This window comes from Helobdella robusta (assembly GCF_000326865.2).
Source record: "Helobdella robusta unplaced genomic scaffold HELROscaffold_1, whole genome shotgun sequence".
NCBI lineage: Eukaryota > Metazoa > Annelida > Clitellata > Rhynchobdellida > Glossiphoniidae > Helobdella > Helobdella robusta.
Window position 1 is genome coordinate 7,212,432 of NW_008703570.1, and position 16,618 is coordinate 7,229,049.

The following is a 16,618-nucleotide window of genomic DNA, read 5'->3' on the forward strand; positions in this document are numbered from 1 at the left end:
CCCAACGTTTTATTACGTGTCTTAATTTTATTCCGTTTCTTCCCAGATGAAATAAACTCAAATTTGTTAGTTTTTATTAAACATTTTAGTACGATTTTATAACTGGATGAACATCGTTTTTATGTTGTTGAAATATAATTTGTTAATTTTGATTTGCGAATTTGCAAGAAGTAGTTGAATGTTTTCATGTTTTTATTACTTGCCTTGTACTGGCTAATCAAAATTGATGACTGATGTATCTGCGCTTGAACAATTTCGTTTTATCATATTATGATATATGAAAAATCTTGTGTTTTTTTTTTAAATCTTCACTTGATTTTATTCGTTTACCAGCTTTATGGCCACATTAACTTGCTTGTTTTTTTTTTCAGTGTACATTTTTTTTGAATGGCTTAGTAATGTAACAACGGTCCGCCCGACAATATTTTTGTGGAATAAAAATTTTATTTGCATGTTTAAGTTTTTTTTTCTAATAAAACATATTTTAGCTCTAAAAAAAATAATACGACTCAATTGTGAATGAAAGTCATTTTGTAAATGGAATTGTCTTTATTCATTTTACTGTTCGTAAACAAAATTTGAACAATACCATTTAGTCATATTTGTGTAGAATTCCATATGGTTTAGTCTAATGTTGATTTGTTAACTTATCAATCACAACAGCATGCCACAAGAATGGATTCTTAGGTCATTTCATTTCTAATTAGCAGGTTCGATTCTTATAATCATTTGTGTGTAATCAAAAAACAGATATTAAGCAGATGACATGCGGTTGGGTGTTTTTTTGAAAGTTTGGTGAATATTTAATTTCTTAATTGGAAGATGTTTCCTCTCAGGTACCCGACAGCTAATTTGTAAAATAATTCTTCAGCTCATCCATGCAAACGTTCGAAATTATTAATCTACTGACCTGATCAAATTTATTAAACAGATCGTCATCTGTTTGGGTTACTCAGTCAGTAAAATGTCTATATTTTATTCATCCAAGAGGTTGGCGTAAAAGTAACGCAATAAGAATTGGTTGGTTCAAAAAGCAGAAATGTAAATGGAATTTTTTTTCTTTTTGTTAGAATCATCACTCATTTTGGAAGACAAAAATTCATGTCTGAACGACCATGAATTAAGTGAATGTTCGTAGAGAAGAACAAATTCAACAAATGCATCGCAGACGAAGATGCGAGGATTTAGCTGCAAACTTGTGTACGTGTAATGCAATAATTTTTAAAACACGCTAAGGCAAATTAAAATTTTATTTATTGAAAACGTTTAGTGGGCACTAAAAATAAATAAAAAAATATTTGAAACCAAGTCTTATAGAACAAATTGAACCAAAACCATTTTTCAAAACCAATATCAATATAAATGCTGATAAACTAAGTTGAAGTAGTTAGCCCTAAACGTTTTTATTGAAATTATCTTCTTGCCACTATCATGAATGATTAAAAATGAGTAGTAAGCAGAACGCGTGGACGAATAAAAAATACAACACAATTGAATATTTTCTATGGATTACGTAATTTTTTGAACACAGTTTCCTTCGCTAATATGCTAACTCGTTGTCGACCTTTCAAAAAAACTATTCATAAAAACATTGAGAGGTGAAGTTATTGGCTAAATTAGTGCTTCAGGACTTATTATAACGTTTAAATATGAAAATGTTAATTATTATTACAACGTACAAATTTTAATGATTTAATCTTACAAATGTTATTTAAATTGAACAAATTGTTTGAAACTTGAAATTCACAACTATATTTTCATCACCAACAGCTGATGAGTAGGGCACGCACGTTAAAATTAAATTGAACACCTCAAATCGTTATTAAAACGACCCAACAATTTTATGCGTGGATATATTATTGATAAGATTGTAGTATTTATGCAATTTTTTGAAAATATAAAACAAAAAAATTAAATAAACTGAAGGAAATGTCCGAGGATATAAACGTAAAAGCAATTTAAGATTTTTACATCGCATACCATTTGTTGTGCACAACACTCTTTCGACCCTGATAACAATATATTAATCTATTATTATGAAAAAGAAGATGAACAACAGCTCATGAACATTCATGAAGTTCAATGAATTATTTTTTTTCTACTTCTTTGCATTCGTCGACATTCATATTTTCTTTACCATCGTCGTTCGTGGTTTGCCCAATACTGCTATTAATATTAAGAGCTGTATCGTTCTCATCATTAACGGCAGTCTGTATTTGATACTCGTAATAAATTTGAGCCGGTTGACTGCCAGGTTGTAAAAACATCTGGTGTGGTGGTGGTCGCTGATGGTAATCTGCAACCGAGGACCACGGAGCAGCAGGATGAGGCGGTAAGATTGGTGGCATGAAGGGTGGGAAGGAAGTGGGCGGCATGAGGTAAGGGGGCATGCGTACTGAAGGTGGGTAATGTCGATAGTGTGGATATGGTCTGAAAAATTAAGAACACATCGAATATGAAAGTCAAATTGACCTTGAACGGCAAAATTTTATATAATAAAACATGTTATTATAATATATATTACAGAAATAATATCAAGATGCAAAAATAAGCCCAGCAAACCTCATGGGTTGTTTATCGTATTTGTATTTGTGATGCTCATGATGGTTGTACTGAACGCGACTGAGGGACGATGGTGGTGGTGAGGACGAAGCCATCTGAACACAGTGGGACGAGGTTGAAGATTTTTTTGGGGAAGTGCTTCGTTCACTTTTATCATATTTTTTACTATTTTCAAATTTCTCTTCCTTCTTCCTTGAGGTTGAATAATAGCCTTTGTCGTATCGACTATCATCGTAATTACGTTTAGAATATCTTGAGATGTCTCCTTTCTTGTATTTGAGTTTTTTTTCTCGTCTGCTGTCATCATCGCTACTATCATCATCGTCGTAATTTTTGTTTATTCGTTTTAAATACTGATTACTTGGTTTGGAAGCATCTTTGTAACGCTTGTCAACTCGGTGGTGATATCTATCACGTGATCTGGATGTCGAGCGACGTCTGCGAGATTTCTCTAGCGAACGAGACCGATCAGATGAGCTTTTCTGCTCACTGGAAACTTTTTTTGAATTGTAGCTTTTGCAGTCACTGGTTGAGGGTTTTTCATTTCCACTAGCGTGCTTGGCGTTCGATTTTGTTTTTGTTGACTCAGCTAAAGAAAGTGTGGAAGCCGGCGACGTTTTAACAATGTTGATCGGTTTCACAGAAGCATACAATTTGTTATTATTTTCGTGTTCCGTCGCTAGTTTATCAGTTAACTCTTTCTTGCAGTTTTGTTCTTTAGATGTTGTTTCTGAGAGTTTCTCTAAAACATTTAGTTTATTGGAATTATGTTTCCTAGGTTGTTCATTTAAAATATTATCCGGAGGCTTTGACGAACTTTTCAAGCCAATATTTTCAGGCGCATCATCTAAATTTTTTGTCAGTGGATTCAATTCTTTAAATTTAGAAACAGGACGATTAAAAGAAATTTTGATAAGATTTTTTGGTATTAATTCATCAGAAGGTAAAGATGAAACAACATTTGTTTGAAGAGACGCTGATGCATTTATACCGAGAGTCGAATCAGAAGTTGTTTGTATTGATTGACTAGATTGACTTGATGAAGACGAGACAGGTTTTATTACGTCTAAGTTCTCTTTTTGTTTCGTTCCAGTTGTTGCCAAACAAGAAGGTAACGGGCTTCCTTTAACGTTGTTTTCATTCAATTCTGACTCAGGAGAAAAAATATATTTGGCGAAATGATCGTTCGGGGTCTCAAAATATTCGTAAGTCCAATCTTTTAGGTTGTCGTTGTTGGAAAAATCGGAGTTGATAATTCTAGAAATACTGTCTTCGTCCTTTTCAACAACATCAACTGAACTAACATCCTTACCGCAATCATTACCTTTCGTTAAATGTTGCTCAACATTAGCCATTTTGTTTGTTGTTTGCACTTGATAATTCATTTCAATGATGTCTACATTATTTTCAGTGTTTTGAATATCATTAACATTAGAAAGTAAGTCCGCCGATTTCGCAGAATCATCAGCGGCGTCGCACCTGCCTAAATATATCGAGTTCATTAAAAGATCATCGCATAAGCTTTGTTGCTGGCTAAAAGCATTAGGTTCAGCATGAAAGCCAACAAACGTGTCGCTACATTCCAATGTAGGAGAGCCTTTTGAATGATTTTTTTCATGAGATGACTTTTGTTTTGCTAGCATACTGTCATTAGTTTCAATGTCCTTTTTTGCAGCACAAAAGTTATTTAGATATTCAATAGCGCTGATCGTTTGGCTATCATTATTGAGATCTATATTTCGGGGTAGGCAGCTGCTAAGTGGTTCGTTTTGGCTACTGCCATGTTCATTCACGTCACAGACGACACCATCCTTCAATACCTCGCTGCAATCTAATTCTTTCCCACAATAATTGGTGTTTGTGAAATCCATGTGGTTGGATGGCGAGTGAGATAGCGACAGAATTGAGTTATTTTCTTCAAAGGTATTTGTGTCAACTGGTAGAGTAAAGTCCAGCATGGAGTATGCAGCATGCTCGTCAGAGGCGTGGTACATCAATTCCATACCCTTGTTCAGTTGATTATTCTTAGTGTTTTGGGAATATTTATCATACGCTTTATCAGACTTGAAGTTTTGTTTAGAATGAAGACTGCTTTTGTATTTTTTGTTTGTAAACTTTTTGCGAAATGATGATGATAACGATGAGCTTGATTCTGATGATGATTCTGATGATGAAGAAGTATATGAAGATGAGGAAGATAATGATGAAGTTGAAGCATAACGTTTTCTTTTGTGCTTGGTCAGTGATTTCATCAAACTTTTAAGACAAGTTCTACAAAGTTTGGCTTTCACAATTTCACGAGAAATCTTTTTTGAATGTCTTTTAGACTTCTTTTTTCTCTTTTTGTGCTTTTTCTTTTGTTTCTTGAGTTTTTGAAGAAATTTTGTGTTCATTTTAGATTTAATTTTTCCTTCGTACTTTTTAACTTTTACAGGGTTTATATTTGCAAAATTTTTGTGAAGAACATTTTTCTTATTTCCATAATTACTGAGTTTATGTTCCTTGTTTGAAACTTTGGTATAGTGGTCACCATTTTCAACAATGTAGTCTTCATTATTGTTAGCATTATTACGTCCTGAGTTGCAAATCTTGTTGAGACATTTAATTGGACTCTGAAGAGTTCCACCACATCTTTTGCTGGTAGCTGTCGTGTTTTCATCATTCTCATCATCAATTCTTTCATCATCACTTCCATCACCTTCATCCTCGTTGGTTTCATCTTGTGAATCTTCAGAAGAACTGTCACTACCGCTATCACTTTCCCTGCTCCTGGCGCATTTTAAATTTACCTCATCATTTTCTTCCTCAACTTTATTTTCTTCATCAGTGTTTCTACTTTTATTTGCTTTTTTTAAATCTCCATTAAAATTTGCACATGTTCTTTCATTCACATTCAACTGCCTATCACTGCTTTTGTATTTATTCTCACTTGGTTTTTTATTTTTCGAATCTGATGGCATTGTCAATCTGAAGACAAAAATTAACTAAATATTCAAAAAATATTCCAAATAAATAATTAAAAATTTAGCTGATGGAAAACTTTTTACAATGAATCAACTAAATAATTAAGTTATGTAATTATGTCAAGTTATTTGTTTCTAAGGACTTTTAAAATTGAAACTGAATAAATTGAATTTGAAACCTTTGTTACTACCTGCTTAACAACAGCACTTCTTTTTCATCAACTAATCCGTGTTGCAGATTTTAATTGGCAGATGTTTTTTGAGAGAGTTTGTTGAATGATTGGAGACTTGTGTTGAGAACAGAGACCCAGAGAAACAATGCGACACAACTGAATTACAATAATATACAACATAAAATCTGTTCTCATATCACATGCGACATGCATACCAACTCCCTGGACCATCTGGCAACTTTTTTATGATCTCATGGCTAAATAAATAAATTCAGTAATTAATTAATTATTTCTAATGAATCATAAATTAAATAAATTTTTATAATTAAATGAATAAAACTATTGATTTATAAATAAATTATCACCAAACCTAACTTTCCCAACTTTCAACAATCAGACATCTGCACTTTCATCTCAACACAAAAGTAACATATGTTTTCTGTTTACATTTAGCAACCAATATAGTCAGGTTAAAATATTTCAGTAAGTAAGACAATTTATAATACATTTCACCTATATAAACAAATGATGTCGAAGAATATTCATATATGTTCCTACAACCAATTTTTTAAAAAAGAAATTAGATATTATAACAAGATAACCAGCAAGAAATTAATCAGTTATTACTTGAATATTTGGTCGGAGAGTTAGCTCAGTTTATAGAGGTAGATCGTGCAGTTAGGCAACGGCTTAGATCGATTACTGTCTTTCTGTGCGTCCGTGTGTGTGTAGATACACGCCGTGTGGTGGGGATAGTCCAGCCTTTGTAAAACGAATGTTTAAATATAGCAATGATATGTAGAGGTTAGGATTAGAGGTTCTACTTGTGCATAGTGAAGAGCAAAAAAGTATAAGATGATTGTAAAGACTATGTCCAACATGGATTGACTATGGTCATTAATGAAAATTGGTCATATAACCTACCTATTTAAATTAACTTTAATTAAGCTAGTTTTATTGAAACTTATTGGGAATTCACAGCTGCCAACGCCAACGTATTTCGAATTTTCCATTTCCGCTTAGTTTTATAAATCAATTTATAAATTAACTTTTTACTCCACGATGACCATTTACGTCTAGTTAGGCGAACACATTATTATCGACAGTTCTTTTTTCGTTTCCATTGTCATCCTCCTCTTCCTCCTCCTCCTCTTTACCATCATTATCTTTATTTCCGAATAATTATCATCTTCAATCATATTCATCATTTTAATAATTGTTCTCTCAATAGTTATAAATATTATTATCGCTTTCATCATCTTATTAATTTTATGCTTTGAAGAATTTTTTACACTAAATCTCGCAATCTGTTTTTTGGAGTCCTTGTTTAAAGAGTGTTCAGCACGCTTCTCGGCTATCTTTAATCAAAAGCTTGATTTATATTTAATTTGATTTTTCTTTCTTTCATTTTTTTTTTACAAAAGTGTACAATGAATTCTGCTTGGACTATAGCGGCTAATAATAAAATAACTATTATTACAACTAATTATAAATTGTTGCAGATCTTCTGTTCTTGAAAAAAATTGTTGTTTCTTTGTGATGTGGAAATTAATCTCGTTTCGGATGTGGTCGTAAAAATGTATACATTCCTTAAAATTCAGTTTAATTCGATACTGCTTTAAATATTTGATTTTGTTTTTAAGATCTTAATGCCTACACGTCATTAAATTTAACTTTGAATTTTATGAAAACATCTTGCAACTTTTGCATTATAAAATGAAAAAATAACATATTTATAGAATAATATATATGAAAAATATTAAAAATGTATGAAACCTATTATATTTGAATTGAAACACACAGCATCACAAGTTCAATTTCCTCATTAACGATAATAGAAAAAAGAGGAAACGGATTATTGAAAGCTATGGAACAAACATCTGCCTTTCCTAATCAGCAACCGCAGCAGAAAGTCTCAAGCAACTCTGTCCATATAAAGATTTCGGACGAAGAGCTTCAAGGCGAGTGTTTCAAACTTGCATTCATCCTCTCTATACTCTCATGTTGCTGCTGCTGGTGTATCGGCGTACCAGCAATTTATCTTGCAAGTTAGTTTCTTTCTCTATCAATTTTTGCTAGGTTGATATGACGAATGTAATTTTATCTTAACGTTCTCGCCGCACAAGAAAAGGCACAGGATAATTTCAAATATGGGTTCGGTGAAAGGTCAAACGTTCTTCTGACGTACTCGTATATATTGTCTGCGTTAGGTATTTACATGGGCATGGTGTTGCTTGGCATACGAATCATCAGTAAGAAAGTTCACTCACTTCATTGTTTATGAGTTTGTCCGATTATTTAAGATTATATATTAATAAATGATACTTGGTAATTTTAAAACTTCAATTTTCATTTTCTAGATGAATATGACTACGAATGACGAAGGCACCTCAAACTGACCAGCACCATTTTGATCTCATTTGAGATCTATTGTAAAATATTAAAAAGGACAATACCGTCTTTTGCTAACGATAACATCTATTTCTTCTATTATTTCATTTAGTTTTTTTAAAAATTAAAAAATTGCTGCACCATTCAAAAATGTTTTCTAAGATACAATAAGAAATACTTGTGGTGCATTAGCTTGTTATTTACATTATTATAATTCTGCCAGGTATTTCTATTTATTTTTTTTAGTCTTTAGCATTGTCGCTCTGACATATGCGTAACCACTTACAATACTGCATACATATTATCTTATTATCAAATATATTATACTATTATGTTCTTCATATCTTCAACCATTAGTATTTGAAGCAGGCATCTTCGCCACAAAGGTTGTTTATCCTTTTCACACGACGTACACATGTATCCTATTTATGTGCACGCGCAAGCACCGCATCATATACGCTGAGTATATGATGCGGTGCCTTCCATACCTTCCATTACCTTTATTTCATTTCATTTTATTTTTATTAATTTTTGTATTATATTTTTTATATATATATATTTTTATTTACTTTTTGCACGGGGAAATTTCTTTCGGGCCCATTAATTCTATAAATAGATGACAACAGCAGTAGCAATAATAACACACATAGCTGTTACAATAGCAATTGTAAATGCAACAGGTACAACAACAACAACAACAATAATAATAATTATAGAATAAAAAATAATAAAGCGTTAAATTATTAATACTATTTTCACTTTTTCAAACGCAATTAAATTTGTAATAAAAATAATTGGCTACGGATGACTGCATTGAATTGCCAACCTATTAAATAATGCCTGCAAAACATTGGATTGATTAAATTTCTCATGTTTGAACGTCAATCGGAATCATAAAAATTGAAGGTGAAAAATTTTATTTTCGATATTTTAAATTTTAATTTAAAAATATTAATGTTTTACGTTTAATTTTAGTCTAAAACTTTTTATTCAAAATTAAATAAATAAACGATTGTACCAGTACGTCAAAATCATCTGTTACGTCCTGTAAAGTAAATATTGCCCGAATTAAACCATGACTTGAATTTGAAAATATTTTAAATTTAAACTCCATTAAAATTTTGAAGACCAGTTAGTAAACATGGATTTGGAGGAAAATGATTTTTCCAACATGAAGGATAGCAGAATGAAGTTTGAAGTCGGCTTCACCAGGCCTATGATCATATCACTGCTCGTCTGGATGTTTTGTTGTCCCGTGTTCGGAGGAGTTGCATTCATTTATGCAAGTTAGGCCCACAACATTTTATAATTTCATACCATCAATAACAAACGATTTTTCATTTTATAAGTCGACATTTTATCAGAAAATATAAACTAACTTTTTGAATGGAAGTTTAAATATTAATGATGATACAATTGCAGTTCAGGCTCAGGTGTCAGCTTTCGCAAACAACCGTGAGCTTTCCAGCGACAATTTAAGAAAATCCAAACGCTGTGTGAAGTTTGGAATAATTCTTGGAGTGTTCTGGTTCCTCCTCCTTTGCTTATCTTTGTTTATCTACATCAGAACTATCGAACATCGTTTCGCCAGTGTTAGTGAAAATGCAAATTCATTCAGAGCTAATGGAAATTTTTTTCAAGCTCCAAACAAAAATGCAAATTTGTTTCAAACTCTAGACAGAAATTGAAGCTATGGCTTATCTGCATCTTTGGAAAATGATTATGTGTTTGATATCAGACCAAAATATAATAATGACTTTAAATCAAAATTTTAAACTTTCAATATTTCTACATACCAAGTTTTTTTTATTTGAGTTAAAATAAAAATAAATTAATTTGAACAGAAAATAAAATATTGCAAAAAGCTCTTGTAACAAAATTTTGTTTCAATTGTGAAATTGAAAACATATTCTTGATTCTTGATCTTCCATAAAATGTGTATACACAAATAAATATTAAAATCCAAGTTTTGAAAATATTGCTACCTGGAAACCTTACAGAAATGCATTTCCATCGTGTCATTTAATAATAAGAATTGTTTTATAAATAAATACTTTATAACAAAAAATGTCTTGTTTTTAATTAATTAAATAATGCTTTCTTAATATTGCTTTTTGCACAGTTTTTACTAAACTTTCCAACTTAACCTTCGAAAATATCAGAGCATGTGTGTTGCTAATAGATAAATTTTAAACAAAAAAATTTTCCTTGTCGTTGAAAATTAAGGTTTACGTCACTTAATGCAGTTAAGCATGGTCCGATTTTTACCTGGACTTACGTCACTACACCGAACCGACCATAAATTTAATCCCGAATGACATGATTCCGCATTCATTTGTCCAGATTCATGTTTTGTCAATAACTAATGACAATTTATGTTATTTATAATTATTAATTACTTTTTATTATTTTTTTAACCTTTAACTATTTCTCGAATATACTAACAACATGAACGTTACATCACGCACCAGAATCATTGAGCAGTAATCATTAAGGATTTGCATCTTTCAACAGCTCAAACGGATATAAAAATATGAAAACACTATGAAAAAAATAACAAAATAATTTTTATTTGGAATCCGATGTACCAGATCGAGTAGATTGCAATTCACTGTTAGCCATAGCAATTATATTGTTTCAAATTTGTTTCAGAAAATCTGTCAAAGTTACGAAGAACAAACAAAACAAGGGGCGGCAAACGCGCTATCACAGGCAGTAACGAAATATCAACGGGAGAGCGATGCTGGTGTGGAAGGAAACGATCGGGATGAAGCTTGAAGGTCTGTGCAAGGAGTGAGCATCATTAATGTTCGAAGGTTTTTTAGTTGAAGTGGTGGTCGTGGTCGGTGCTGGGATAGTTATTATGTTCCCAGCACATTCCGGATATTTCAAACCATTCAGACATTGGCAAGTTCCTTTGTTGTTGCAAATCTTCATGATTGTAAATTATTCAACTTGTTTCAAAAAGATAAAATAAAGTATGATTGTCAACAGAATGACGAACACTGAATAAAACAAACCCCGTTGCTTGTGCAGTTGTCCGAGCACGGTGTGACAGACAGAATGTCAGAAACAGCCCTGCACGAGTTGTTGTAACACATCTGTGGTGAGGTTTTTTGTAGTATAACATTTGTTTAGAAGATGAGTTTATTAAATAAGTTGATTTGCTTTGGCTGTTGATAATGATAAATGCTGCACCTTGTTATTCCCACAAGTCACTCCATTGGGAACGTATCCAGGGTCGGAAATCTGAGTTCCAAAATTAAAACTAGCATATTTGCATGTTGTTCCAGCTGTTGTGAAATATCCAGTATATAAGTCTTGCAACTGGGTATTGCCATTTTCGTAAGAGACGTCACAAAACAGCTGGCCACACAGAACGTCACTGTATTATTTAAAAAATTTTCTAAACAACTGATAATATATTAAAATTTCATTACTTCTACCTAGCAGCGCATGGGTAGTAAGTTGGAGTGGAGGTGAAAGTTTTGCGACAACTGCCCATAGAACTGCCTCTCATGTTAGCAGTAGTGTAGCAGGAATCTGGAGAGCTCTTGATGCCAAGGCCCCACACAAATGCACATTGGGTGTCTCGAGTTCTGCATCTGCCTTCTGAGCAATAAGCTGTCACCTATAACAATAATTCACTTTACATTTTCACTTCATTAAAAAATTTTAACATACCTGTTGCAGCCATTCAATTTAAAATCAAAATTCGATAGGAAGACTAAAACCAAAAATTAAAATGATTTAAATAAAGTTTTAAAGTTCTGAAATTTATTAACATTAGTACTATGCAATGTTTAAAAGCGCCTTGCTTGCGAGACCAGGCGCCTAAGACCAAGATCAAGTTGCAAGATAAGTTGAAGGACAAGGATTTTTCAGCAACAATTTTATTGAATAATAACAAACGAATAAGCCTAACATTGTTTCTCAGATCTTTAATACTGAAAAATTGAACTGAATAAGCCTATGTTAAAACAATTTTAAGGTTTTTAAAATAAAAAATAAAATCAAAAAAGAAAATAAAATTTTTGAAACTATCGCTAACTCCATCAACAGCGCATTGTGTGCCATCGTGTTTGTACGTGTCCTCTGGACAGTAAGCTGACTTACCATCACATAATTCTTGAAGGTCGCACGTGTCACTGGCTCCTCTGCAAACTGTGTTGGCCTGGTACACCTTTGTGAAGTTTTACAAAATTAAAAATTATTTATAAATATTGGCATCAATATTATATGAAATCGTTACTTTGCAAGTGGACAAATCGCAACAAAAACCAGAAGCGCACTGGTAGGGCGAGAAAAGTTGGCAGGTAGCAGCGTTGCAACACGATGGATTGCACATCTGGAAAGTTGTTCAAGTGTCATAAATTAAGTGTTGTCAAGTAAAAAAAATTAAAATGCATTAGTTACGTCGGAAGGTAGCCCTCCACAGTCACACGTCTCTCCATCTTCCACCACTCCATTCCCGCAGGATGTAGATGCGTTGATGTCTGGAATGTTCCACAAACAAAGGTCATAACCTTTACTCCAATTGTTTGCCAGGTCATTCAATGAACACGATGAAAATTTTGTTGGAACATTCACCGAGCTGAGGAATTTTTTCAAATGTAAAAATTTTCACTCAGGCAATGTTGATTCAGAAGATAAAGCTCAGTAGAATTTCTTATACGATTTTTGAATAAAAATGCTAACTCCTTTTAGCATATTACGAATTAATATTTAAACTAATAAATTTTACCTTTCTAGCTTTAAAATTTATTTCTAATAGCTAAAAATGGAATGTAAGAAGATTGAATGTACCTTATGGAAGACTTCATTATGCAAGCGGAACTGCTGCAGCTGCATGTAGTGTTATCATGTACAAGTCCTAAAACGTGTCCAACTTCGTGGGTCAGTATTGCCCCTGGAAATGCTACATTGTACTGTCCGCCGTCCTATATAATGCAATATTGTTCATAAATACTTTATGTATAAAATAAATCAAATTAAAATATTCACCTTGATAACGACCCCTGATTCAGTGGAGCTGCACATAGTACCTAAAGAACCTAGGCCAATTATGTTAGAGCTAAAACCGTTAGCTCTGTAAAATGTTTTAACAGTCAATCATAATTTCAAAAATAGATAATAAAAATATCAAAACTTATTGAATTACATGAAAAAAACTAACGAAACTAGAGCGGCAGTATCGTGACTAGGAACATTTGCGTTAAGGTAGGTATCTTTGTAATTGTAGAAGTTTGTGAGAGTTACTGATATGTCGATGTCCACTCTGAATATAGGAGAGGTCCAAACTTCAGAGCCGACAAGCACTATGTAGATACCCACACTGTTGTACAACTTCAAAAAATTGTGTTAGCCGTACAGACATTCAAGTTGAAATGAATCAAATTTTTTGAACAACATTCAAGATATATTTTAAATAGGTTACAAATTATTTGAATAACGTTTAAAATACGTGTAAATAAGTCACAATTTAAAGAGATATTTAACTAACAATCGAGTTTCGGGGTATTTACTTAAGAACAGTTTTTTTTACAATGGATAGATTACATTAAATAAAACTATTTTTTGTGGATATGTATAGAAAAATGTTATTATGGAAAAACTGAATTGCAAACGTAAAAATTAAACAGACAAATACATGCATAAATTAATATATATAATATAACATAATATAACGAAAGTCAAAATGATAAAAAAAGGTGCAAATGTAAAAGTTGATACTATTTATGACAATTTTAATATTTCAAGGCTTGCAATATTTAACGATTAATTTTATTAACATTTTCACACAAAGCATTATTGATATAATATACTTTTTAATAGATACATGATGACATAAATAATGTCATGTAAAAAAATTTATATAAATCGAAATATGAAGATGTCCTTGTTTATAAACGGATCCATGAAGATTGACAAAAAAGTGACTAACGGCATTGGCAGCGTTAACGATGGATCTCATTCTTTCGAAAGCAGCGGACGTTGAACCTAGGGCTAGGTACTTTGGCAAAATATTTTTTATTCAATTTTTAAAAATTAAATAAAATTATGTAATAGAATATTTGCAATATTATTATGGCGCAAACTTGTGCTACGTATTGTGTGGTCGAACAAAAATTATCAAAGGAATTCAGTAAATTTTCAACTTTTGCTCATCTAACATTTTTATTATTGTTATTGAAATTATTTTTTATATATCATTTAACAAAATTATCGAAACCAATACGAGAATTGTATTTTTTTAGCGAAAAATTTACTAAAATTCTTCTAGTATAGTAAAAAATTGCTCATTTCATTAAAAAAGTTTAAAAGTGTTTATTGACAATTAATTTTAATGCTTTTAAAGCCGCCAGTGTTATTTATTTAACTAACATTAGCCAGGTAGGCGGGTTAGCTCAGATGGTAGAAGCGCCATGTTATTGCCTGATGACCTGATTCGAATACCAATACTGCATCGGGTTCATGAGCTAACACGTCAGTTGGGTATGGCGAATTATGAATTATGAGCAAAATGGCAAATAACTAACAAAAAAGTAGTCACCAGATAAGTATATCTCTATGATTCTGTTTCGCTTGTCTCTCAGTGAGACTAATGAGGAGAGGCTAGTTGATCGTTTCGACTGAATAATAAAAAATTTCAAAAGATTCACAACAAAGAGCAAAAGATAGTCCAGAAGAAAAAGAAGAAAAATGTTATTGATTTTTTCAATGTTTAATTTGAACTACTAAAAATCTTTTACTACTATCAAAATTATTTCAGCCGCAAATGACTCAATAAAACATCTTAATTAAATTTTTATACAAAATTTTAATAATCTAAAATAATTTGCAGCATTACCAATTGTCTTAAAGTGTTGCTCGACCCCTTTGAACCTGAATAAAAGCATATTGAATAAATAAATAATAATCAATAGAATAATGAAGTAATATTTTTTCATAAAATCTCAGAGACGTACCACAAACGAAATCATTGACGGGATCGGAAGCTTCCTGAACGGACGCCGCGAATTTTGAGTTAGGAAATGGTTGTATTGTGAACGTTTTGTCGTTCACAATAAAAAACCCACTGAAAAATATTTTTAGACATCGCTACTTTAATATGGAAAAAAGTTATTGTTAAAATGTAAAATAATACAACACTGCGAAATAACTTCACGTGGGCACTATGAAATATAACCTTATCTTCTGATCGCATGTGCTGACGCCAGCGTGAGATTTACTCTGACCTCTGACCGTCCCAGTGTAGTAGCATATGGTAGACTGTAATATCATAATTAATCTTTGAAATAATAAATTTTCATGTTCAAAACATTTATTTTAAATATTTTCAAAACGGATTTTGGAACTAACAACTAAGTTAAAAACTCTTACCCGGTTGAAGTTGTTATATGAAATTCCTGATTCTCCATGAACTGTTTCCTTGTATGACGACGAGAAAGAATGTCTTGAAGGATGAAGTTTAACTTGGAAAATGGCATTTAAATGATTATCATCTTATATAAGTTCTTACCCACTCAACAGCATGTCCAAAATGAAATTTTCGTTGTTGCTAGTGGTCAGGTCGATGGTCAGTTGTTGGACGTGGCCTCCATTCTGCAGGTAAAAACATATGCGGCATTCAAATGCAATAGGATCTAAAAAAAAGTTCACTAATTTTAAAAAATGAAATAACGAGATAGATATTTAAAATGTCGGATTTGGCATTAAATGGATTAGAATTGGCAACAACAAATTTGGGATTGGTGTTAGAAATATTGAGATAACCTCGGTGAGCGTGGTGGTGAGTGGCGTTCCATCGGTGGAGCTCAGAAGCACTCTGTCCGGAGAAGCTACTGAAATTAATTCAAACAGTTTTCAGTATTTTTAAACTTGAAAAAAAAGTTGGTAACACATTTACAGTGTAGAGTTGAAAATTTAACAATTTAAGTAAAAGCTTAGATTCGTCAACAAACAACTCAATATTAATTGATTAAACATATGTTAACTGTTTCGTATTGTTGTTGTAGTTAAGGTTGCAAATTTTCATGTAACTTTAATTTTAAATCATTTTCAACACCCAACTCAATTGATTAATGGTTAGAAAGCAAGCAATTCTTTACTTGCAACATTTTGTAAGCCCCCTGCAGCGAAAACGACAAGGAAGAAAATTATTCCGCTAAACATTTGACGCAAATGTATAAGACCGTTGAAATTTGATCGTAGATTAAGTTAATTAAAAATTAATTCAGATTTACAGATCATTTCAACGCCAGAGTTATGATTTTAATATTATTTTAAGTTGTTTATTATTTCAATCCAACTAAATGCTATAATACATTATTTGACAGCTGTTAAATAGAAAGAAGCAATGTTGACATGGGTTTATATTAGGTTAGGCCATTCTTTTGTCGAACGTTCTTTCGCTTTATTTACCTCTTCTGTTCTGCTACTAGCTTGATCGTCAAAACAAATGACAAACTAACTGCCTGACTGAATGATGAGAGATTGCAAAACAATGCTTAAGTTGCGTTGCGCTCT

The 16,618-nt window shown here is 32.0% G+C and overlaps 4 protein-coding genes across 4 annotated transcripts; 2 read left to right on the top strand and 2 right to left on the bottom strand.

The window, feature by feature from the left end:
- Positions 1 to 1,232: 1,232 nt before the first annotated feature.
- HELRODRAFT_187919 (hypothetical protein) lies at positions 1,233 to 5,929 on the bottom strand (the record flags this gene model as incomplete). The annotated part of the gene is made up of 3 exons (XM_009011065.1): positions 1,233 to 2,430; positions 2,563 to 5,546; positions 5,918 to 5,929. The coding sequence occupies 3 exons, from the start codon at positions 5,927 to 5,929 to the stop codon at positions 2,088 to 2,090; spliced, it is 3,339 nt and encodes a 1,112-aa protein (XP_009009313.1). The 3' UTR covers positions 1,233 to 2,087.
- Positions 5,930 to 6,760: 831 nt separating this feature from the next.
- On the top strand, positions 6,761 to 8,078 carry HELRODRAFT_159155 (hypothetical protein; the record flags this gene model as incomplete). Its single annotated transcript, XM_009011066.1, has 4 exons — positions 6,761 to 6,777; positions 7,502 to 7,746; positions 7,825 to 7,950; positions 8,059 to 8,078. 4 exons carry the CDS (start codon positions 6,761 to 6,763, stop codon positions 8,076 to 8,078), a joined length of 408 nt encoding a protein of 135 aa, XP_009009314.1.
- Positions 8,079 to 9,230: 1,152 nt separating this feature from the next.
- Positions 9,231 to 9,777, top strand: HELRODRAFT_159156 (hypothetical protein; the record flags this gene model as incomplete). Its single annotated transcript, XM_009011067.1, has 2 exons — positions 9,231 to 9,375; positions 9,512 to 9,777. The coding sequence occupies 2 exons, from the start codon at positions 9,231 to 9,233 to the stop codon at positions 9,775 to 9,777; spliced, it is 411 nt and encodes a 136-aa protein (XP_009009315.1).
- An 866-nt stretch (positions 9,778 to 10,643) lies between these two features.
- On the bottom strand, positions 10,644 to 16,379 carry HELRODRAFT_105422 (hypothetical protein). The gene is made up of 19 exons (XM_009011068.1): positions 16,201 to 16,379; positions 15,866 to 15,933; positions 15,612 to 15,694; positions 15,473 to 15,545; positions 15,279 to 15,361; positions 15,058 to 15,167; positions 14,940 to 14,974; positions 14,629 to 14,721; positions 14,034 to 14,102; positions 13,265 to 13,435; positions 13,094 to 13,177; positions 12,896 to 13,029; positions 12,506 to 12,683; positions 12,342 to 12,437; positions 12,141 to 12,272; positions 11,536 to 11,720; positions 11,288 to 11,474; positions 11,110 to 11,190; positions 10,644 to 11,020 (listed from the first exon to the last, which is right to left on the bottom strand). Exons 1-19 carry the CDS (start codon positions 16,262 to 16,264, stop codon positions 10,796 to 10,798), a joined length of 2,151 nt encoding a protein of 716 aa, XP_009009316.1. The 5' UTR covers positions 16,265 to 16,379; the 3' UTR covers positions 10,644 to 10,795.
- Between the last annotated feature and the right edge of the window lie 239 nt (positions 16,380 to 16,618).

Coding starts and splice junctions, on each gene's coding strand:
- HELRODRAFT_105422 (XM_009011068.1), bottom strand. CDS start 16,264: ATGTTTAGCGGAATAATTTTCTTCCTTGTCGTTTTCGCTGCAGGGGGC. Junction 12,273..12,341: donor GCGATTTGTCCACTTGCAAA/GTAACGATTTCA, acceptor AACTTCACAAAG/GTGTACCAGGCCAACACAGT. Junction 11,191..11,287: donor TGACTTGTGGGAATAACAAG/GTGCAGCATTTA, acceptor ACCTCACCACAG/ATGTGTTACAACAACTCGTG.